This window comes from Nomia melanderi, chromosome 3 (genome assembly GCF_051020985.1).
Source record: "Nomia melanderi isolate GNS246 chromosome 3, iyNomMela1, whole genome shotgun sequence".
NCBI lineage: Eukaryota > Metazoa > Arthropoda > Insecta > Hymenoptera > Halictidae > Nomia > Nomia melanderi.
The window spans coordinates 22811042-22835097 of NC_135001.1; the positions used below are offsets into that span (position 1 = coordinate 22811042).

Genomic DNA, 24056 nt, shown 5'->3' on the forward strand with positions numbered 1-24056 from the left:
CGAGGATATAACTTCTCTGGTTTGCGAGCGTTCCCAGGCACAATAGTATCAAGAACCGTGACAGAATCGAACAATCATCCTTGATTCCAGCTCCACGGAGCTCGACGAGCGATAATACCGGCTGACGTTCCCCGAACGGGGACTAATCGTCGCGGAATCAATGTTCCGACGAGAAGGGAGAACGGTCATCATCGATAATACGAAACAAGAATAGCTTTCTTGATTCTCGTGCGTTTACACTGACCGAACGAACCCACTAGAACTGCGAAACAGTCCAATCCATTTTTCTTTACCTTTTCATAGCAATCGCAAATTTTTGCGCATAAAAACTACCGCGTAGTGTTCGAATTTACCGTCTTGAATTCCGGATTGAGAGAATTACAACACTTTTAAGATAAACTCGGAGACTTTATTACGTGACGATCAATTCCGCACGCAAGTACAAGTAATGTTCTTTATGCCTTGTGGCAAGATGCGTCTTATATATATATACACGTTCCGGATCAATATAACTTTTAACACATTGTTCACCGGTAGTTTTAAGCAGAAATCTATCTAGTAATCTACGTCACCGGTTATTATTCAGTAATTAACTCTTTGCACTCGAAATATTCGAGATATAATATATATATATATATATATATATATATATATATATATTTCCAGTAAAAATCTTTCGAGTGCAAAGAGTAAATTACCGAATAATAACCGGTGACGTAGATTACTAGATAGATTTCCGCTTAAAACCACCGGTGAACAAAGTGTTAAAAGTTACATTGATCCGGAACGTGTTCAGCGTTTCACTGAAAATGGCTGTGAACGTACCGATCACGTTTCTCGGACGTATCGGCGCAATCGTCGAAACGGGGGACGAACAATCGTTCGTTCGTTCGTTCGTTCGTTCGGTGTAAACGAGCCACGAGATCGTGGTCCCACGAGGGTGAGCCTATATAGAGAGCGAAACAGTCGAAGCGTGGAACTCACCGAACGAGATGAGACCGCTGTTCAGCATCGACAGTTTAATCTGGCTGGGGATGGAGGCGAGCCTGTGCCCCGTATTAAGATGACGCTTCTTCGGCGGTTTCTCCTGCGCCCTAGGCGCGCTCCTGCTCCTGTGACGATGATGGTGCTTCCCGTGCGAGTGGGAATGAGAACCACCGGCGGTCGAAATTGCCCCGGTGCGATCCGAGCCGATACTGCTCAGACCGACCACGCCGCCGGCGGTCGATTGCGTCCGCAACGACGACATTTTCTGTAAACAAATTAGCGGAACGTTAACATTATCATCGATGTCTCCGTTATTTAGAAAATATACTTCTGTTACTGTCGTCACTGTCGAAATTCACGTGGATCAGGAATGATCGTGGAACCATATAAATTTATTAGGTATTTCAAATGGAAACTAAAATTGTATTCAATGAAATAAATCCTCCTTAAATTTTATTGAATTATAATTTAAACCTACAAAATATAAATTTCTTTTATATTACTTATTGATGCTTTGGCGTAACTATACATATTAGAATGAATTAAGGCTATAGAAATTTATTAGGTATTTTAAATAGAAACTAAAATTTTATTCAAAATAAATCCGCAACGACATTTTCTGCAAACAAATTAACGTTAACATTAATATTCTCATCGATGACTCGCTGTTTAGAAAATATACTTCTCTTCCTGTCGTGACCATCGAAATTCACCTGGATCAGGAATGATCGTGGAACCATGCATATTAGAATGAATTAAGACTATAGAATTTTATAAACATTACTTGGTAAATGTTTCAATCGGTTTTCGTTGATCCAATAACACGAATACGAATCCTGATTGTATATTTCTACATCTACAATTTTCAAAATCTAAATGAATATCAACTTCCCCGGGAACAATAGAGTAAACTGTACAATAAATGACCGTTAAACGAATATATCCGTAGAAAATCTTCGAGTATCGGGTGAAAAATTTCATTTGCGTGCAACAGTCTACCGCCGTCTCGTGTTTCCGGACGAAGAGTCGAAAGAGAATGTGGACGCACGCGTGTAGTGGCTCTCCTCGCCTCCCTTTCGTCCTGTTTGCCAACTGGCCGAGCTGTTGTCTCTATTCTCTGCCAGCTCGCGTGCTGTTCAGACGCAGCCCTCGCAGTCGGTCAAAAGCGAGGCGCTCGTCTCGTTTTAGATCGCCAGGAAACCGACCGCGAAATTTCACGATTTCACGATCGACCGCGATAGATTTCCCGCGTACAACCGGACGTTCATCCCGGAAACGCTTTTCCCGTCTCGCAACCGAGAACTTCAACCCTTTGCGGACGAAGATTCTCTGAATTACACGAAACCATCGACGGATGAAGCTGAATTATGTAACGATTACTTGAACAATAGAAAACTAGGAAACTACGTGCCGATCTCTTGCGATTCCATTAATTAAATCGTTTGTTCATGACTTGGGCTTCCAAATATGAAAATTCCATCTCGTCAGAATGTCGACGTTCGTCCGCAAAGGGTTAATCCCTGATGAGATCAGTTGCAATGGTGACGAAACGTTGGGAATGAATTTCTACTGGACACGGTTCTCACCAGAGAGCCACAAGAATCAACATGAATCCGTCCTTGAAGAGATTAACCCTTTGCACTCGACAGGCGCCTTTCAATCGCCATTTCATTCGACCGAACAAAATAATCGAATTTAGAATACAATATAAAATTTTATAGAAATAAACTAGCTGTGTCACTTAATTTATACAAGGTATTTCTTTGTGTTAGTTGCAAGAAATGTCATCGATATTTTCTCTAGTTTCCAATTTTCAATATTCTTCAAGGATCGTAGATTTTATTATTGAAACTAACGCCGACATTAAAAGAGAAGATACGTTGGTATCGCGATAATACCAGGAATTCGAAGTGTAACAGTATCGCACGACAAACGAGAAAGATTCAAAAGTATGGAGGCAATTTCGTGGAACATTTCATGGAAGTGTCGGCAATATGTATCGCAACGTGTAGGTGCCTTCACCTTTTTACCGGAGATCCACGGCAACCGCCTCTCGCGCGTTCGAGAAGTTCTGTCGTTACTGTCGTTAAAGCTACAGGAACGAACCCATTAAAATTGTCTGCGGACTTTCCGCGATACGAACATGTTTCCTGCGATTGCAACGATTCAGAAAGAGGAACGCTTTACAATCGCTGCATCTTGTCTCCGTGAATTTCGATGGAAGTTAGTAATGTAGTATCTAGAATTTTTAGCGTAGGTTAAGGTATTTTTAAGAAGAGTGAATGTAAGAATGAGTGCGAGCAAAGGGCAGGCTGTAAAACCTAAGACTAAGATTGCAGGGCCAGCTTTCCAGGGGTGCATCCGAGTGTTTCTGATGAGTTCGAGTGAGACGAATGCTTCTGGGGGAGAGAATGATTTTTGGGAGAGAATGTCTGTAAGAGAGTGGCGAGAGAAGAGTTGTACTCTTTACGTGTTGTCCGTGTTGTTTCCATATTTTATTAAATACATATATTTATTCCTAGTTCTCGATTACTCAAGATCCACTCGTTCATTATCTATAATATAGTGACACTATAGTAATGCATTGTGCTTAGACTTCCCTGTCTGCCGAGAACTTCGACGCAGGGCGTGGCCCTGTGCAGGATAAAATTTTATTATACGAGCCGGAGGTTGGTTTCGAAAGGGGTTCACCGTGAAATTTCAAGGGAGATGCGGTAGACTTCATCCTCGGATTTCGCGTTGAACAATTAATATTAGATCACTTTTCACTATTCTTGGCGCGGAAGAAGCAACTTCCCGTTGAAGCTATCTTTCTGTAGGTTCGATGAACTTGGCTGTAGGAGTTCTAAGCTCGACTATCGATCGGGTCAAGTGTTAATGTAATATAGAAACTATAAAACACTTTGATCCTCACCGTGGTTAACGGCACGCAAGTTGGGGAGTATGAAAACTTTGAAAACGTTATTAGAAGAAAATGGAAGCACGATAGATACGATGCCACAGAGATTATCGTTACGTCTGTGATACGGTATCCTTTAAATTATTTTACCGTAGATTTGTTTTCTGTAAGAAAGCAAATATCACTGGAACTACCGTACCAGTAAAAATCACTGCTTTCGATTGTTTTGTTTCGCTATTATTGGTATCTTAAAAGCATTGAATATCTGAAATGATCTTGAAAATAAATAGTTCCACTTGAATACTATATCGAATGAAGAAACTGAAAATAATTTGTATTCACAGGCTGATATTCGTTAATTTTATATTACCTCCGTTTTTTTATAGCCACGAAAAAAGCGGCCTATAGAGGGTTAAACAAATGTTCTGCATAAATTTTGGTATTCATTAAGAACGAAATTCAACGAAGTAACTGTCTCGCTTCGCACGATAATCTTCAAAAACATGATTTCATCGAAAACTGATTTTCTTTGAAAATTTTTCTATAATTAAGAGACCTACCGAATAATTAAGTTAATCAATCTGTGATTCGAAGAGTATTCGATATAAAATCGTCCGTCATTAAAGTGAAATTTCGGTCTAGTTAAAGCGCGATTCGAGCCGCGGTAATTTCATGGCGTTAATTAATTCCGCGAGTCTTTGAATAATCGAAGGAAGTTCGTGCAACTTCGCGGTACAGTTTCAGAAGAAGGAAATACAAGAACGAGGTCATCAAACAGAAAATGGCGGCGGCCGGACGTCGTCGTGCCGAACTTCGAACGTATTCTATCAAGGCCCGGCAGCAAGTTTTTAATCAGCCGGCATTAAACTCGTAATGAAAACCGCTGGATGAAATTAGTTCCGCCTTGGTAGCAATTTTTCACCAATTACAGGACGTTTCCTTCGCCGTGCCGGAAGTGCCTCTTCATCTGCCCCTCGTCGTTCAAAGAGCAGATTAATTGCCGCACAATCAAGCGGTAATCGCCGGATGATGAAAAATCAATTAGCACTCCGCTTACGTCCGATTAAACAAAATCATGGTAATGGCGTGTATCGGATGACCGGAATGATTCGGGGCGTATGCGTGTTGTCAGGTGGAAGAAAATGGTAGAATGTAAAAGTGAATATTTCAGAGAATAAAACTATGTAAAACTGTATAAAAGTATATAAAACTATATAAAAGTATATAAAACTATATAAAACTATATAAAACTATATAAAACTATATAAAACTACATAAAAATATATAGAATTATATAAAACTAAATAAAACTATATAAAACTATATAAACCTATACAAAACTTCAGAAAACTACAGAAAACTATAATAAAACTACATAAAAATATATAGAATTATATAAAACTAAATAAAACTATATAAAACTATATAAACCTATACAAAACTTCAGAAAACTACAGAAAACTATAATAAAACTACATAAAAATATATAGAATTATATAAAACTATATAAAACTATATAAAACTACAGAAAACTATATAAAACTACAGAAAACTATATAAAACTATATAAAACTATATAAAACTATATAAAACTAAATAAAACTAAATAAAACTATATAATACTGTATCATAGTAGTTTCGTCGAAAGTACCGAAAGACCGCTTTCAATCGAACGAGAATTTTCATTAAGACTTCAAGTTCCAACGATTCGACAGCTTTAGTATTCCTTCAAACTCCGAGAAACTTTATTCCGCAAATTGGTAGATTTCAGAAGTGAATATTTCAACGAATCAACTGACTTCCCTAACACTATTTCTATCGAAACTATCGAAAGACACCTTTCCAAGTTCACGTACGTCATGTACGTTTTCATTAAATTGTATTAAACATTTCTGTAACTAAATTACTTCAATAAATCATATTCCTTCTAAAAAGAATTCTTTCGTTTCGAATCCTCATTCCAAAAAACCGCGCGAATTGTTCTAGTTACCTAACACAGTTCCTCGGCGCGGTTCGTCCTTACGTTTGTCGGCCGGCGGTTCGAATCGCTGGAGGGAACCTTCGGAAAAGGATAACGCGGACAGCTCGATCGCGTTCACGAAATTAGACAGCGTACGCTAGACCGAGTCGAAAAAGGGGAAAAATTGCGAAAGACGCGCGGCGTCGGCCGGTCATCGAAAGATACTTTTGTATCACGTGCAACGTATATTTAGCGGGCTAATAGAGATTTTCCTCTGTTTCCACGAATCGCACTGTCACCGAAAATATCGCTAGAATGGTTACGTAACCGGGGTGAGTCAGTGCGCGTGCTAAGCAGACGCGATAATGTTTTGTTCGGTTTCAAGACATCCGCTCGCTGTCAGCCGTGAGTCTGTACGGTTATTTAACGGGCCCGTAATTCATCGAGATTACGCAACATCGGTTCGATCGCGAACGGGGAACAATCAATCGCGTTGTTCACGCGCGAAATGTTCGAACCGTTATTCCTTGTTTATTCAGACTTTCCGTTATAACGATATACTTGCTAGCTGTAAACATTAAAGTAGATTAAATTAGATTATCAATTGTAAATTCGATTTTTCTCAGTATCTTCTGATTAACCCTTTGCACTCGAGAATATTTTTCTTGAGAAATATTCATTACTCTGATGAAATATCAATGACATTTTTTGCAAATAATACAAATACCTTAAATAAATTAGGTGACAGAACTATTTTGATGTTCCATGTTTTGGTAGATTATAGAAAATTTAATATTGAATCTTAAATTTTATCATTTTGCTCCGAGAGGCGCCTCTCGAGTGCAAAGGGTTAAACTAAATCATGTTGAAATAGATTCAATTAGAATAATTTCGATTAAGTTAGGTTAAATTAGAATAATTCGGTTAAATTGTATGAGATCACATTAAATTCGAACCATTTATGTTTCTGCTATTTCTCTGTTTAATAACACGAGAGATTCTTGGCTATCGTTTTCAATGAACAATTAACGAATTGCGGCGTATAAATCGTTTATTTAGAAAGATAATGTATCAATTAGCGAGCCTAATAAAATCTGATCGAAATCTGGTTTCGATCTTTTGTTTAGAAATTATAAATATCTTCGAAGCATCGAATATTCGAAATGATTTTGAAAATAAACAGTTTCATTTCAGTACTATAACGAATGTTTGAGGAAACTGAAAATAATCGATTGTTACAATTTTCATAGGAATTTCGTATTAATCGTATTAAATGCTCGGTAGTTCTAGTGTTAATTCTATTTGAAATGGCAGTTATGTCAGTCGCCTAAGTAGAAACGGCCGTAGCGCCGTATATGATCAGACAGAGTGGGTCCGACACGCAACATATATTCCACTAGCAGCTAACACACACCGCAGGAATCTTGAGCGAACGAACTGTGCTTCCCAAATGATCTGCTTAAATGCGTCAGCTAATTCACCATGGCTTCCTGTGTGGAATTGAATTCTGTCAGTGGCCGAACCGTGAGAATCTCGATGTAGCTTAGTGAATACGAAACGATTCATTCGATACCTACTATAATTCAAATCAGATTTAACCCTTTGAACTCTGTAGGCTCCGATATTGCACCAGTTATGATATTAAATATTTTAATAAATAATGAATTTTTGTCTTTTCTCAATAAATTATTAATCAATAAATTTTTCCAATAAATAATTTTTATGGTATCTCTAGTGAAAAGGAAAAATGCAACATTCCTTCGATATTTTATTTTCCTTAGTACAAAATTTGGATGTGGAAAATCAAATAATTTTAGGGTAGTTCCTTCGATTGATTAAAATATTTAATATTATAACTGGTGCAATATTGCAGCCTACAGAGTTCAAAGGGTTAGAAAGTAGGTACATCGATCATATTTGAGAAAAATATTTTCGGGTGCACAGGGTTAACCCCTTGCCTTATCCACGCGTCAGACTCGTACTGATTTCAAGAACTTAATAAACATAAATATTACTCAATTTTTGCCGAGAGAATTTGAATATTACTCTTCTGATATCAAATATTATAGTTTAGAGAAAACGTGGAGTATGCTGAGAATCTTTGTCTTGTTTCAATAAATTATTAATAAGATATCGATAGGTATATCGATCGTAGTTGCGAATGGCTGACACGTGGAGAATTAGAGGAGTTCGAGCGACACGCTCGTGCTCGATTAGAAAATCAGTTGGCTTCCCGACGAGTTAAAGATCTCAAGGTTTCCGGGTCGAGAGCTGCGTTGCGCGGGTTATTTTTAAATGTTTTGTAAGTCGCGTTTGAGCTTCGACGCTGCTCCCGAAGGTCGGTTATTGACCACCGTCGACCTCCGAATTCCCCGTTCGAGCTTTCGAAATTCCCGACCAGTGTGACGGAGAAACCGGCGCCGAAATGAACCCTCCGTTGCTCATGGCTCTCCCGATTTAACCCCTTGCCTCTTTCCAGTTCCGGGGTCGAGCGAAGATCTCGAATGGGAATTGAGAAAAGTTGCTCGATTCTTTTCAGTTTAAATCAGGTATTATTATTCTGTTGTTATTGATATTGGTATTAATAATTTTGTAATTGGTAGGATTATTATTAATAGTTCTATTATTGTTATCGTTATTATTTACGGTTCCATAATTAGTACCATTATTATTTAAGATTCTATTATTACTACTATTGTTATTTACAATTCTATAATTAGCTCTATTATTATTTATGATTCCGTAATTAGTACTATTATTATTTAAGATTCTATTAATATTATTATTGCTATTTATAATTCTATAATTATTAGTATTATTATTTATGATTCCATAATAAGTACTATTATTATTTAGGATTCTATTATTACTATTATTATTTATAATTCTATAATTAACACTATTATTATTTATAATTCTATAATTATTACTATTATTATTAACTATTCTATTACCATTACTATTAATGATAGTTGTCAATTGTTATATTAACCCTTTGAACTCTATAGGCTCCAATATTGCACCAGTTATAATATTTTAATGAATCTTAAAGAAACTACCCCAAAATTATTCGATTTTCCACATCCAAATTTTGTACTAAGGAAAATAAAAGATCGAAGAAATGCATTTCTAATTTTCACTAGGAATACTATAAAAATTAGTTACAGGTGCTGATAGATTACAAAACTTGGAGTGCTAAGGGTTAAAAAGTAAAGAATTCTTCTTTGATTCCATTAAATAATTAACAACAATGTGATTTCAGCGAGAACAGTTCCGAAAGAAATCATAGGAACAGGGCTTATAATGATCCAATGAAACAGCATTCCATTTACGCGACGCGACAGCGGCGTCGCGTTTTAATTAAATAATTGAAAGGGTTCGCGCCCGGTAATCCCTTCATCGCGCGAATTTCCCGCGCGATCTCATTGTTGAAAATTTCAATCGCCCGAACGGATCATTCGACGATGAAACATTTCGACGGATTTATTCATTACTCGTCCGTCAACGGATCCCAGTTAATTAATAATAACGTCCCCTCATTTGTAAAATGATACGTGTAGATTCCACGTTTCATCCGGATAGTCCATTTCTACTTTCTTCCATCGGCCGTATTACGTTACCGAAAACACGCACAACGCGGAAAGAAAATAACCGAAGCCTTCAATCGATACTCGAACTGACCTGGAAAGGATCTTTCCATTAAATAAAAAGAATTTCATCGAATTATCTCGATGTATTATAAATAAAACGCTTCTATAGCTGCGCAGAACACGGACGAGAATACAAAGAATTGAAAAATACAAGAATAGTATTTTTCAAAGTATTCCTCCATTTTTAATCTAATACTAGTAGTATAATATATTTAATATATTTAGTAGTAACGCATATACAAGTCAAAATGACTGGTTTCGATTCTTTTGTTCAGCAATTACTGATATCTTCGAAGCATTGAACGTTCGAAATGATTTTGAAAATAAATAGCTTCATTTCGAAGAAACTGAAAATAATCTATTCTTATAATTTTCATAAAGATTACATATCAATCGTATTAAATGCTCGGTAGTTCTAGTGTCAGTACGATTAACATCTAATCATCAAAACAGCGCGGCCAAACTGTTTTCCGGACGAAATTCGAAACTTAAAAAGTGTCCACTGTTTGTTCCCCACAAACGAAGCAAGTACAAAAGATTCATAGAACGAGTACACAACAATAGGCAAGAGACAAGATTATAATGCTTTCGAAACAAAAACAGTTTCTCATATTGTCCCGTAACTGTCCCATTGTTATTATAATTACCGCACAGTGTAATTGGAAAAGGGTCGGCGAAGGTAGACAGGTAGAAAACAGATTGCTCGATAACTCGTAGCATGAATATTAGATCTACGAGGACCGTCTCGCGGCTGCGCGTTGCTCCAACGGGTCGCGTAGGAAGAATGGAGGCAATTTCAACTGAGCATTGACGGGATCTCGTCCCGGTACCCTTCCGGCCGCGTCCTTTGTTCCATTGTGACCGCGAGCGAGTCGCGGGAATCTGATAATCTTACGAAAGTTCCCGCGACGCTAAGGAACCCCCGCGCGCTCGGGTTTCAGACATTTTTCCGAGTATATTCCCCGGTAGTAATGAAATTCCGACGGCAACTTTCGCGGAGAGACTCTCGCGGGCTCTTTTAATATCCCCCCGAAAAAGAGATGCGGCACGAAGTATTTAAACTCCGTCGATTATTAGCAATCGCGCCGCGGAAGTTTCCTCCGCGAAACTCTCTCTTCTTCGACGAATATTCAGCGGACGAGTGGAACGGTTTCGCTGATGCATTAACTCTTTGCACTCGAGAAAGATTCTCTCAATGAATATTCATCATTCTTTTATGAAATGTCAGTGTTATTCTTTAAGGGTTAATCTTTGAAAGGAGTTTCTGTGGAGGGTAACGGACGTTCAAGGTGGAAACTGAGACGTACGTAATCTGTAATTGTATACGAATGTGTGTTTTTCCAGGGGTCCGAGTGTTTGTGACGAGGGCGAGGGAGAATGCTTGTAGGGGTGAGAACGTAAGAGAGTTGCGAGATGAGAATGTTACGTGTTGTTCGTGTTGTTGTTGTATATTATGTTACATATTATATTATATTTTTTACAATTAACATAAGGAAATACCCTGTATAAATTGAGTAACAGAAGTATTTTATTTCGACGTTCCATGTGTTCGTACGTTAAATAAAATTTAATATTGAATTTTAAATTTTACCATTTTATTGGGTCAAAGCAAATGGGTTAGAAAAAGAAGCACACGTCAGTCTCTCGTCCGTTGAATGATTTAATAATTGAAGACATCGAACCTCGATGCCGTTACGACCGCGTTCGACCGCGAACGGTTAATTTCTTCGAATTACATCGTCGGAATCGCGTTTAAACGACGCTCAACGGAGCGTGGCCCGGCGAGTGTCGCGCTGTTTGCGGAAGTGTGCCGGCCTTTGCGACGGTTCCGTTCTGTTTAGAAACAATTAGCAGCCCGTTCAATTTCACAGGGGAGGCGAGCCTCGCGCGATCTCGATTCACTTCGGGATTCCCTGCTCCGTGAACCTGTTCGCTTTTTTTAACCCTTTGCGGACGAAGACTCTTTAAAGTACACGAAGCTAGCGACATATGAAGATAAATTATACATCGAATGCTTGGACAATAGAAATAAAGGAAATCTCTTGCTATTTGAGTGATTGAATCATTCGTTTGCAACTTAGTATTCCAAATATGAACATCTCATCTCGCCAATATGCCGACGTTCGTTCGCAAAAGGTTAACCTTTGAACTGGTGTAGCTTCTTTTCGGGACAAAGTTAACAAAGTTAACTAATGTATCTTATTTATAAATATTTCTTCGGAACGAATCATCTGTTCAAATAGTCTATGCTTCGAAGATATCAATAATCGCGTAACAAACGAAATCTAAACGAGTCATTTTAACTGGCACAGTAATTCTAGTGTTAACGCATTGTTGACTGGCAGTAATTTACGTAATTAAATACGAAACTAAATACACATTTACGTAATTAAATGCGAAAGTGAAACAATCTGAATAAGCTTCAATATATCTTTATTGCGTGTAATAAATTGAAACGAAACTTCGAACGTATATTTTATATAAATTTTAACATTTTTCTTTTGCAATGTTCTACACTGCCCTGCACTTCAAACAATGAAATAATTCAGTAATCCAGCGTGTTCATGTGAACAAATGTTCAAAGTTTAAGCCAGTCTCATCCACGAAGGGTTCACCAGTTAACTGCGTTCGACGAGTATACGCGTCATCTTAAAGTCAAATCGATACTAATTCTCCCAACAATAAATTATTTATTTTCAGATAACCATGCATTTGTTTTCCTTTAGTTTCTCGTTCGAATATATTACATATACATTTGTCCTGCGTTCGACAAGTATACACGTCATCTTGAAATCAAATCGATACTAATTCTCCCAACGATAAACAATTTATTTTCAGATGTAGTATCGAGAATATTTATTGTAGGATGAATGGTTTGTTGTGCGTGCGTAAGGGCGACCAGGTCATATTGCAACGGACCGGCGCCGGGATGTTTGGGAAATAGTGTGACTGCGTTTAGACAATTTCGAGTGGCTGAAAGAATGCGAGGAAGAGTATCTGGAACTGAGCGACTGAACCGTGAGAAAAGTGTGTACGTGACTGCGTGAGTTTTGACTATGGACGAAAGATGCGAGTGAGAAGGGTGCAAGGGTAAGAAAGACAGAGCGAATGGGGGTGTGTGATAAAAGCGAGTGGAAATGCGTGCATGAGGACATTTTGGTGAGCGACAGCGGAGTAGAACATTTTTGGTGCGAGAGTCGTGTGTTGTATATTTTACGTGTTGTCCGTATTGTTTCCTTTATCTTATTAAATATATTATTGTTTTCCTAATTCTCTTTTTACTAAAGATCCACATTTTCAAATATCATCTAATAGTAAACCACCACCATATACTATACAGATAACCATGCATTCTTCGTTTTCCTTTAATTTTTCGTTCGAATATGTTACAGATGCGTTTGTCCTGCGTTATACGAGTATAATATAAATTTCTACAACTAAGTTCCACAGTTAAGTGGATCAACCGGCCGGCGCACGGTGAATTTTCAACGTAAACCGCGGCCGGTTACTAATTAATAAAACGGATTGCCGGGAGTCACCGGGAAGGGGGCGCACGCACGCGGCCCGAGACTCATCACGGGACAATAACCGGGTAAACGCTTAAGCCGGCGAATTACGGTGTGTTCTAACGGCGGAGCTCGGTCTTAATACACGTCGTCGTTGAATACCCCGGGATTTACACGCTCGCGCGACCGCACGCGAGTACCAAATCGAAGCAACCGCTTTCGGCCGACAACTAAATACCGATCGCACCGCTCCACAGGTCTCGCCGGTCCGCGACTTGACGGCTAACCCGAGGAATGCGGGTTCAACCCTTGGCAGTCGACATGTCAGACTCGACATTCCATTTCATTGCAACCCCTAGCTGTTTTAACAATTTTTTCTATATTTATTTGTAGTATCAAAATTGTACCATTTAAAGGTAACATTTCAATGACTCCGAAATATTCTTGAATAAATAAATATATATGTATATAAGTTGATCTCACTGAAAATCTTTAAAATTCTAAAATTTCTAAAGTTATATTATTTAGTTTGTATTAAGCACACGAATAAGAGAGATATTTAGAATATTACGCTTTGGCGCGTCCGATTACCCATGAATCTCCAAGCGGAAACGTCCGTTTGCTGCGCAAACAGTCTCAAAGGCCTCCTCAAGTGTAGCCCAAAATGGCCGAAGGCTGAGAGCCCGAATTATTGTGTCGAGTCGTAAATAACGCGCAGCTGCGGCCAGTAAATACTAATTTTTTCGAAGCCGGCTGTACGATTGGCCGTTTTTTGTGACCTCGCGACCTCGGTAGTGGGGTGAACATCCCTTATTTCTTATCAGACGGTCGTTTTTATATATATATATAATCTCAAATGTATTGTTATATAATATATTTTAAATCGACGATTAGTTCTAGCTAAATGTAATATCTTTTTTTAAATGCTGTGGTAATTAGCAAGGTTACATAGCTAAGTGTCTTTATATAAAAACAAAATTTCTCGTTAACTGTAAACGAGTAAAAGAAAAAGAATCCACAGTATTCACGAATGACTTCGACCCATCTCCAACACACTGAAATTCACTCCACTTTCGCTGAATCAAAGTTTCTACAAACTAACAAACATTTGAATGCTCATGAAAATTCACGACCCATTGTAATCCAAGAACAACGATAATTCAATTCACGATAACATTAATTAACACGTTCAATGTTACGGGAATCACCGGTGACCTCCAACCAAATCGAATTACTTTTATTCACTCGATTAAACTACGATTATTTGGACATTTTACTATATTATGAATAATGCACGTAAACTGACAATTACAATTAGCCTCTCGCGTCTTTAGCCGCGACCGTCAAGCAAAAATGCACAAAGAAAAGGGAAACGTCTGATATTTGATCCTTTCGTCCTTGAATATGTATTTTTTTTAATATGAATTTTCTGAAGAAAACTTCCAGCTGCGCACCAATCAAGCAAAACACTTGTGCTGACAGCCGATCAGCACTTAAGCTGTCAGACATAAGCAAAGATCCCCGTATGGCACCATTTTCCATTATCCAGGCGTTTTCCAGCTTTCCGCTATGCAAACTATCGACAGCAATTCGTTAATTTTCACGTGGAGTGAAAGTCGACCCGAACATTTACCAAATAATTCACGAAATTGACTCATTCCGCGAATCTACTGTTAACCAGTTAACTGTGTTTGACGAGTATACGCGTCATCTTAAAACTCTTAATGCTGCTAACCTTTTCAACGATGGATTATTTATTTTTCGAGACAAACATGCGATTCTTCTTCGTTTCGCTTTAGCTTCTCGTTAGGATATATTTTAAGTGCATTTGGCCTGCACTTGACGAGTGTGCACTTCATTATTTGATTTGATTGCGCGCACAATGAGAGAATTTTCAAACTAAATTCCACACTTAACTAGTTAATTCCAGCGATCCAGTTCACTGGTTCACCGAGATCACCAGTAAAAACTAACAGACACGACTGCCACAACACGAAATACAAAGTAAACGTTCCACAAAATCAATTTCTCAATAGTCTTCCCACAATCTCCGTCCCAGCCGTTTAATCTCGGAATCCCGTAATTCCCGCAGCGCATCCGAAACAACGTGACAATTCGGATTATTCTCGATTAACGCGTCGCAACACGCGCCGGCGACAATGACGTTATCCCGCGCGCCGTGTCACGGATGAGGAAGACAAAAACTCCCGTCACCGTCGGGGGATTAATCCGATTCGAGAAAATTAAGAATAACAGGCACCGGTGGATTTATCGCCGGTCGTTGACTCGAGTTTACGACTGTGCCGCGGGGACGACGCCGCGGCGGTTCGACACTTTTTCTTTCTTCGCCGACACCCCCGCGACGGCCATTATAAATCCGACAATTATCCCCGAGCCGCGTTCTACGGGCGTCACGCTTTTATTATCGCCTCGTGTTATCCACGTCGACGAATTTAACCCTTTGCGGACGAACGTCGACACTCTGACGAGATCGAACTCTCATGTTTGTGATACCAAGTTGCACAGAAACAATTTAATTACTGAAACAACGAGAGATCAGTAAGTTGTTCCTTTTCTTCTATATTATTTGAGCACTCGATGTGTGATTCGACAGGATCTGCCTTAGGTTTCGTATACTATGAATAATCTTCGTCCGCAGAGGGTTAACCCTTTGAACTCTGTAGGCTCTAATATCTAGAAAGTGTTAAGCTTCTGAAATGATCGGAAAAATGAATGGTTTCACTTGAATATTCACTTGAGTACGCGAAGAAACCGAGAAAAATGTATTGCTACAATTTTTATTAGGATTACATATTAATTGTTTTACATATTATATAATTAGATCCGATGGTAAACATTTTCGAAGGGATAGCTACGTGTCACGAAGGGTAAACTTATAATATTTATATATAATTATTATATTAAGGGTGACATTTTGTAGAATTCTTGTTAGTGGAATATATCGTTCAGATGGTAATCATTCGGTGTTCGATGTAATTTATCGTCGAGAAACTGGAGCTCGCCATGGTAATATAAATGATGCTCGTTGCATCACACACGAAATCATCTCCCGATGAAGTCCACGGTAGAAGGGAGATTTATTGGGCTTTTTTCCCTGATTGACGATTATTTCGCGCCGTAATTTACGGGGTACACATTATCGGGTCGAGTTCATAACGATCTTAAATTAAACTGTCGACGGATAGATTTGCAGAAGAATTGTTACACCGCCGAAGGTTAATCAATACCTTCGCCATTAATCGTCGCGGTTTCGCAATAACGCGTACCGCGAACTCGAACGATCATGCACGGTCGACGTCCACGTGAAAAAAGAAATGGACACGGAGTGATTTACATTCAATTCGTGTTCATATCTGCGTTTGATGAATTTGAAAAATACATCGACAGACCGAATCTCGAATTTTGTATCGCAAATAAACTGTAATAGAAACAAACATTATTTGAATAAGCTCTACTGTCCAAATATCTTTGGATAATTAACCTTGGAAGAACTCTTACACAAATAAATTGCAACAGGAACACAAATCATTTCAATAATATTCTTCTATTCTTTTGAAATTGAAGAAACTCTTGCACAAATCAATCAAACAACAGAAATCAAAATGATCTGAATGAAATTTCTTCGAATCTAATCTCCTTAACCCTTTGCTGACGAACGTCGACGTTTCGGCGAGATGAAACGTTCATATTTGGAAGACTGAGCCGCGGGCGAATGATTTAATCGCTCGGACAGCAAGAGATTAGCATGTAGCTTCTGCTTTTGCTATTATTTAAGCAATTAACCCTTTGCACTCGAGAATATTTTTCGCGACAAATATTCCTTATTTTCTGATGGAATATCAATGGTATCTTTTACAATTGAGTGACGAAACTATTTTATTTCGATGTTCCATGTGTTGGTAGATTACAGAAAATTTAATATTGAATTTTCAATTTTATAATTTCATTATGTCGAATCGAATGGCGAGTGAAAGGCGCCTCTCGAGTGCAAAGGGTTAATAGTACCTACATATCATAGAGTTATTGGATCAATTAAAATTCTATCGCTCGTCGTTTCCGAAATATAAATTAAAAAGTATATTTGCCGAGAACTTCTGCACGTCCGCAAAGGGTTAAAAGATCCGAACTTCGAAGAACTATCGCAGATAAATCGCAACAGAAACAAGTATCGTTTGAATCACGTTCCTCCCGCCCCTCTAACTTTCATAGAAGATTGAGCTTCAAAGAGCCAGGCTGAAAGAGAAACATTCCGGCACGTGAGCACTGATATCGAAACATTATCTTATAATCAATGTTTTTCAAAGACGACGGGCCAGCCTTTTGAAAACCGGGAAATCCCCGGCAGAAAGCCCACCCTCGCACGTTCACTTTTCACCCCAATATTTCTGCTCGAGTATTCGGACCGCATCCTAGCTCACCCGTTGAATATCGGGGGCTGATGGGAGTAAATAAACCGCTGAATTTATGATAGTAAATTTCCTCTTTCGCCGGTAAACATATCTATAAATTATCGGGGATCTCCGCCGCGGAGTGATAAGTGTACCGGGGCTTCTTTTCAAACAAAATCGGCCGGAAGCAAATTTTCGCTACAGATTCCCGCTGGTGCACTTAACGCTCGCGAAATGTACGGATTAAACTGTCTTCGAATGAAAATATTAATTATGTTAAACCTTCGAGTGGTAAGGAGCGATATATCGTTCGTGCACTTGCGAAGTTTCTTTTTGATTTTATTAGGAATAAAGGAAGCGTTTTTGTTGTGTAGAAATTCTGTGAACTCTAGATGAAAATTCATTGAAATATCAATTTTTTATAATCGTGTATCTTTGTTTCAAATTGTCTGGCTTTTGTCGAATGTATATGAAAATTATGGAACTACCGAGTTCTAAAACCAACAATTCCTATAAAAACTGTAATCCTACAATAGATTATTTTCAGTTTCTCCAGGCATTCATTATAGTACTGAAATGAAACTATTTATTTTCAAAATCATTTCGAATGTTCAATTTGAAGATATCAATAATTGCTGAACAAAAAAATCGAAACCAGTCATTTTGACCGGTACGGTAATTCTAGTGTCAGAAAACATTCGGAGAACATAGCATAGTTGGGGATTGAAATAGTGAAATATTTAGAATGCATCAAATTTCCTAACACTAAAACTACCGAGCATTTAATACAATTAATACGCAATTCCTATAAAAATTCTAACAATAGATTATTTTCAGTTTCTCCAGACATTCATTATAATACTCACATGAAACTATTCATTTTCAAAATCATTTCGAATATTCAATTCGAAGAAATCAATAATCGCTAAACAAACAAATCGAAACCAGTCATTTTGACTGCTACGTAGTTCTAGTGTTAAAGCGGAAGTTCATTTTTCTAAGGGACCCCGCAAAAATCGCGCGCGTTGTGGATAAAATGAATTTTATTAATTAATTGGGATTGCGTGCGCTGGGTTGTTTTCGTTGGGACTGTGCCGTGTCGCGTACAAGCCGAACATTGTTCCGTACACGGTTGTCTAGTACGGCGCGCGTTGATACAGTAAACAGCATGCATAATACGCACATATGTAATAAGCCTTACATACATGTACACATGTTACCGTGCACCCAGTTTCGGCCATCGGTTCATATAACAGTATTAATCTCCTGTCGCGTTTCTCATAATGATTTATGAAGACTGGGATCATTCTTGGTACTCATCCGCGAACTCCGGTAAATAATCGAACTTTAGTATTCCGCGCGAACGCTGTACACCGCGTTACAGCTCAAGTTACGATTAATGACTGCACTTGCCAAATGAATGGTTGGATTTTTAACATAGTGTTGTTTTAAAATTTTCTATAAAATTATACAAGGTAATTGCTAGAATGTGGATCTGTATAAAAATTCAAATTTTGGAGAATTTAATTGGAATAATAGAGGTTCAGTAGATGATTAGAACTTGCAATTAATGATTGCATTTAGGAAATAAATGGGTGAATTTTTAAGACAGTGTTGTTTTGAAATTTTCTACAAAATTATACAAGGTAAAAAACGTGGATCTTTATAAAAATTCAAATTTTGGAGAATGTAATTGGAAGAATAGAGGTTCAGTAGATAATTAGAACTTGCAATTAATGATTGCATTTAGAAATAAATGGTTGGATTTTTAACACAGTGTTGTTTTAAAATTTTCTACCAAATTATACAAGGTAATTGCTGGAATGTGGATCTTTATAAAAATTCAAATTTTAGAGAATGTAATTAGAAGAATAGATATTCAGTAGATGATTAGAACTTGCAATTAATGATTGCATTTAGAAATAAATGGTTGGATTTTTAACACAGTGTTGTTTTGAAATTTTCTATAAAATTATACAAGGTAATTGCTGGAACGTGGATCTTTATAAAAATTCAAAGCTTTGAAAATGTAATTGGAAGAATAGTGGTTCAATAGATAATTAGAACTTGCTATTAATGATTGCATTTACGAAATAAATGGTTGGATTTTTAACACAGTGTTGTAACGTAATATCATAAGAAAAGAAAAAGAGAAGAAAACGGACATTTTAGGAGGCAGAATGGCGAAGCGTGGAAAGTTTAGCAACGAACGAGGTCTAGAGATAGACGCTGGTCGCAATCTCTGTCCGTTTGAGACGCAGTCGATGGAAGTTATACGGCGAAGAGGTATTAGCTTCGAGATCTCGATGTGGGTATAGCAGCTATTAGAACAAGTGCCAAGAAATCGTATCAACAAGCTTGCCCGTGCATCTCTCGGCGTGCATTCTTAAGGAATTGCGGCATCGGGGAGACAATACGCGATACAATTAGAAGCCGGCCGGAAGTGGTTGCACAGTAGCACGATCGCTCGATGTATTTTAAGCGTTTTATGCTCTTCGCGTGTCCGTACGCTTCCGTGTCCTTACTCGGTCATTTCGCACACGTGTAACTACAGTCGAACCCGTTTTTGCGCGCTCCTTTTTCGTGCGATTTATTTTGCGCGGTTTCTTTTTGTTTGCGTTCTTTTTCGAGTGACGACAGCGACTTTGAACCAGTTCATCAGAAGATGCGCGTTTTGGACTACGAGCAGTGAATTATGTGCTTTGTGAAGATTTCTCCATCTATGAGAAATTAATTTTTTTTTAAATGATGCCATGTGTGACGAAAGCGACTTTGAACCAGTTCATCGGAAGATGCGCGTTTTGGACTACGAGCAGTGAAGATTTCTCCATGTATGAGAGATTAAATTTTTTTTAAATGACGCCATGTGTAACTTAATTATTTATTTCGTTTGAAAACTACCTCACTTTTTCGTAAATTTCTGAACATCTCTTTTTGACAGGTTTGACTGTATGATACAATATATCGAGTCACTCTATTATACAAAGAATGTGATTCTTTAATATTTTCTTTGTTCTCTTTTTAGAAGGAAAAGTTCTCTTTTCAATCGGAAATGTATTCCTTTCATGATCTGCGGATAATCTGTCTGTTTATAGATTATCTTTGAATAACTAAGGAGAATATATTTCATGTATTTATCTCTCTATTAATTTGTCTATCTATCTGTAGATGTACTCTTTAAATAATGAGAGAGAGTTTATTTTATGTATCTATCTATAAATTATCGTTGGATAACTGCAGAGAATATATTTTATATATTTATCTGTCTATTAATTTGTCTATCTATCTGTAGATTTACTCTTTAGATAATGAGAGAGAGTTTATTTTATTTATCTATCTATAAATTACCTTTGTATAACTGCAGAGAATATATTCTATATATTTATCTGTCTATTAATTTGTCTATCTGTCTGTAGATTTACTCTTTAAATAATGAAGAGTTTATTTTATTTATCTATCTATAAATTACCTTTGTATAACTGCAGAGAATATATTTCATATATTTATCTGTCTATTAATTTGTCTATCTATCTGTAGATTTACTCTTTAAATAATGAAGAGTTTATTTTATTTATCTATCTATAAATTACCTTTGGATAACTACAGAGAGTATATTCTATATATTCATCTATCCATCTGTTCGCCTATGTATGCACAGATTATCTTTAGATAACGTTGAAAAGTATATTCTAGATTAAAGAGAGCTATAATTAGACGCGCCAATTTGTTGCGGCGAATCACGTTAGAAGAGGCTGATATTCCCGCGCGTATACTCTATACGAAAAATCTCCATTCCGAGCATCGAGTATTTTCGAATCGATATCGGTTGCCAATACGTCCGTTATCTTCGATATTCATTAGGAAACCGGATGTGACGTCACAGAACGCGGAGACAACGCGATGAATGGACCGTTGGCCGGCCAATGCGACGCGAATCCGTACATCGTTTATTTAGACGATACCAATCGCACCGAACGGATGATCGATGATTATAGGACTCCGGTGCATTTACCGTGCACTTATTTACATGTTAGCATTGTTCCTTCGGCTCCGATTACTCGAAACATCCGCCGATATCCTCGGAGAACGGAACAATAGCCCGGAAAGGGGAAATGGAAAAGTAGAAAAAGGGATCGCTAACACCTTAGACAACCGCCTGGGAAGAACTATAACAGCCTCTTCCAATTATCTTTAATTGAACCCGTTCAACTAATTTGGCAAGGAACTCTTGTTTCGTAAAAACAAGAACCGTTTCTGACGAATCGTAAATACCACTTCGAGACTCGCTAAACAGCGAAAGGAAAGATTGCCTTTTATTTTCTTTATCTTCGCTTAGCGACCTATTGCCTTTTATTTTGTTTATTAGTATCTAAGTGAAGAGTGGGAGATCTTACTATTCGGTTGGCGAAGTGTTAAATGGTATTAGAATGAATTATTTAAGTTCTTGATAGAAGATTAGCATAGAATTGTATCTACAGTTGTGAAAGGATCGTGTAATTAATGAACAAAGTTCAATAAACGGTACACGGTAGAATATTAACATAAAGCATTACCGGTAATCCAGAATTGAGAAAGAAAATCTGCGCGGTGACGCATGTTTAAATGATCATTAATGCAGGATTATTAATATAGAATTGAATAAGAGGATTATTAAACATTCGTCTGAACGGGAACGAAATTGATCGGGTAACTGTGTTTGACGAGTATACTCGTCGTGGTAAGAAGTTGTGACCATCGGATATTTAAATTGTGATTTCTGTGAAAAGTAGTGACCATTGACTATTTAAATTGTGATTTCTATGAAAAGCCAATGATCGCTACTTTTTACCATGACGAGTATACTCGCTATGACACAAAATCCTGCAACTTCTCCGTGACGATGGTCAAACACAGGTAACACGTTGACCGCCATGAGAATTTAGTGCAAGAGTGCATCTGTTCAGACTTTCATTGATTTACAATTGAATTTGCACAGTGCTAAATGAATTTCTTTAATAATTTCTCAGAGAAACATTTGTTACCTTTCTAATAATTGCAACGAGACATCAGGCATGGGTCATTTGACCCCTCTGGTAGTTTTAGTGTTAAGCAATTGACAAGTAATTCAGCTTCATCTGTTGAAGATTTTGTACATTTTATAGAATCTCCATTCGCAAAGGGTCAATAGTACTTGATTTTATATTTAATGATTAATTATAGACATCAGATTACTGAGAAAGGCTCAAAAAGTGAACGATCGAAGTGTAATTGAGTGTAATTACAAGAGTTTGAATGCGAATGCATATACCTGAGTATAAATAGTGGTAATATAGAGTATTTAGTAAATAACCCACTCGGAAGTTTTCAAAATATTTTAATATTTTCTGAGACAAAGACGATATTTTATGAAACTGACTCGAAGCAAAATCGTATGTACATTGAGGAACAAAGCTAGTTTATTTCAATATTTCTCAAATTGATGCATTATATAAGGTATAATATTAAATATCAAATTTTATAGTTCTACTGTATGAAATCAAATGGTGTGTCACCTCTCGAGTGCAAAGGGCTAATAATAGAATAGAGAAGAACGCGATTCCCCATGAAAAAATTAGTCGAAAGCATAGGAAAACATTGCTTTGTTCGAAGATCTCTTTTCGAAAGGATCAAGATCGAGAATTTATTGCACGCGCACTCGGCTAGACTATCGATGGCACGAACGACGGGCACTCGTACATAAAAGAGACCAGCGAAAAACCGTGGAATACAATTTTCCATGGAAAATCACGGTGCCCGGAGGGTGCAGTTCGAAAATTCGTCTAGCACACCTGCATTTGACCAACTGTCGACCGGATACGTTTAAGCTGGACTTTTTTCGGAAACGGGGATTCAAACGGAGAAGTTCCATTGTGCGAGTTTCGCTTTATTTTTCCACGGAAACTCGGCCTCCGCGTATTACTCGGACACTGTTTACGAGTAGATCGAGTAAGTACTTCGTTAAAGAGCCCGAAAACTGTAGGATCGTTCGGGTATTTAAAGACTCGCCGGAAGCTCGCGAAAGATTTTTAAAGAGTCCGAAAGCTGCGGGAACTCTCGCTAGGATTTTAAGACCTCTAAACTATAGACGCTCCCGGCAGCGATCTAGAGGGCGAAAAAACTCCGAGGAAACTTACGGGAGTATTTGAAACAGTGGAAATTCTGGTGCATCGAAAATTGTGGCGTGATCGATACATTTCGCGTTAATTTGCAGTACAATGCAATTTCCTTAACACTAGACTACCGTACTAGGAAAAATGACTGGTTTCGATTTGCTTGTTCAGCAATTATTGATATCTTCGAAGTATTGAATATTCGAAATGATTTTGAGAATAGTTTCATTTCAGTACTATAATGAATGTCTGAAGAAACTGAAAATAATTATTGGTTTATTGGTGGAATGTTTATTGGCGAGTAACAATTGTCGGTTTTTAATGAAGTAGCAATCAAGCCTTAACGCTGTAATTGATAATTATTATCGCATAATATTACGAATGACAATTGACAATTATCGTTTCATAATATTACAGATAACAATCGACGGTTCCTAATGAAGTAGCGATTAAGCGTTAACGCTATAACAACAGAGTAGTTCACTGAATAATTCAGGATCATTTCAGGTATTCAATG

General features: G+C 37.7%; 1 protein-coding gene across 1 annotated transcript in view; it reads right to left on the reverse strand.

The window, feature by feature from the left end:
- Ptp36E (protein tyrosine phosphatase 36E) overlaps positions 1 to 24056 on the reverse strand; it is a 143917-nt gene that overhangs the window by 115636 nt on the left and 4225 nt on the right. Inside the window, exon 2 of the mRNA XM_076366387.1 lies at positions 985 to 1252. Within this exon, the coding sequence (XP_076222502.1) occupies positions 985 to 1249 (265 nt within the window). The 5' untranslated portion in view covers positions 1250 to 1252. The remainder of the gene's footprint in view (positions 1 to 984; positions 1253 to 24056) is intronic.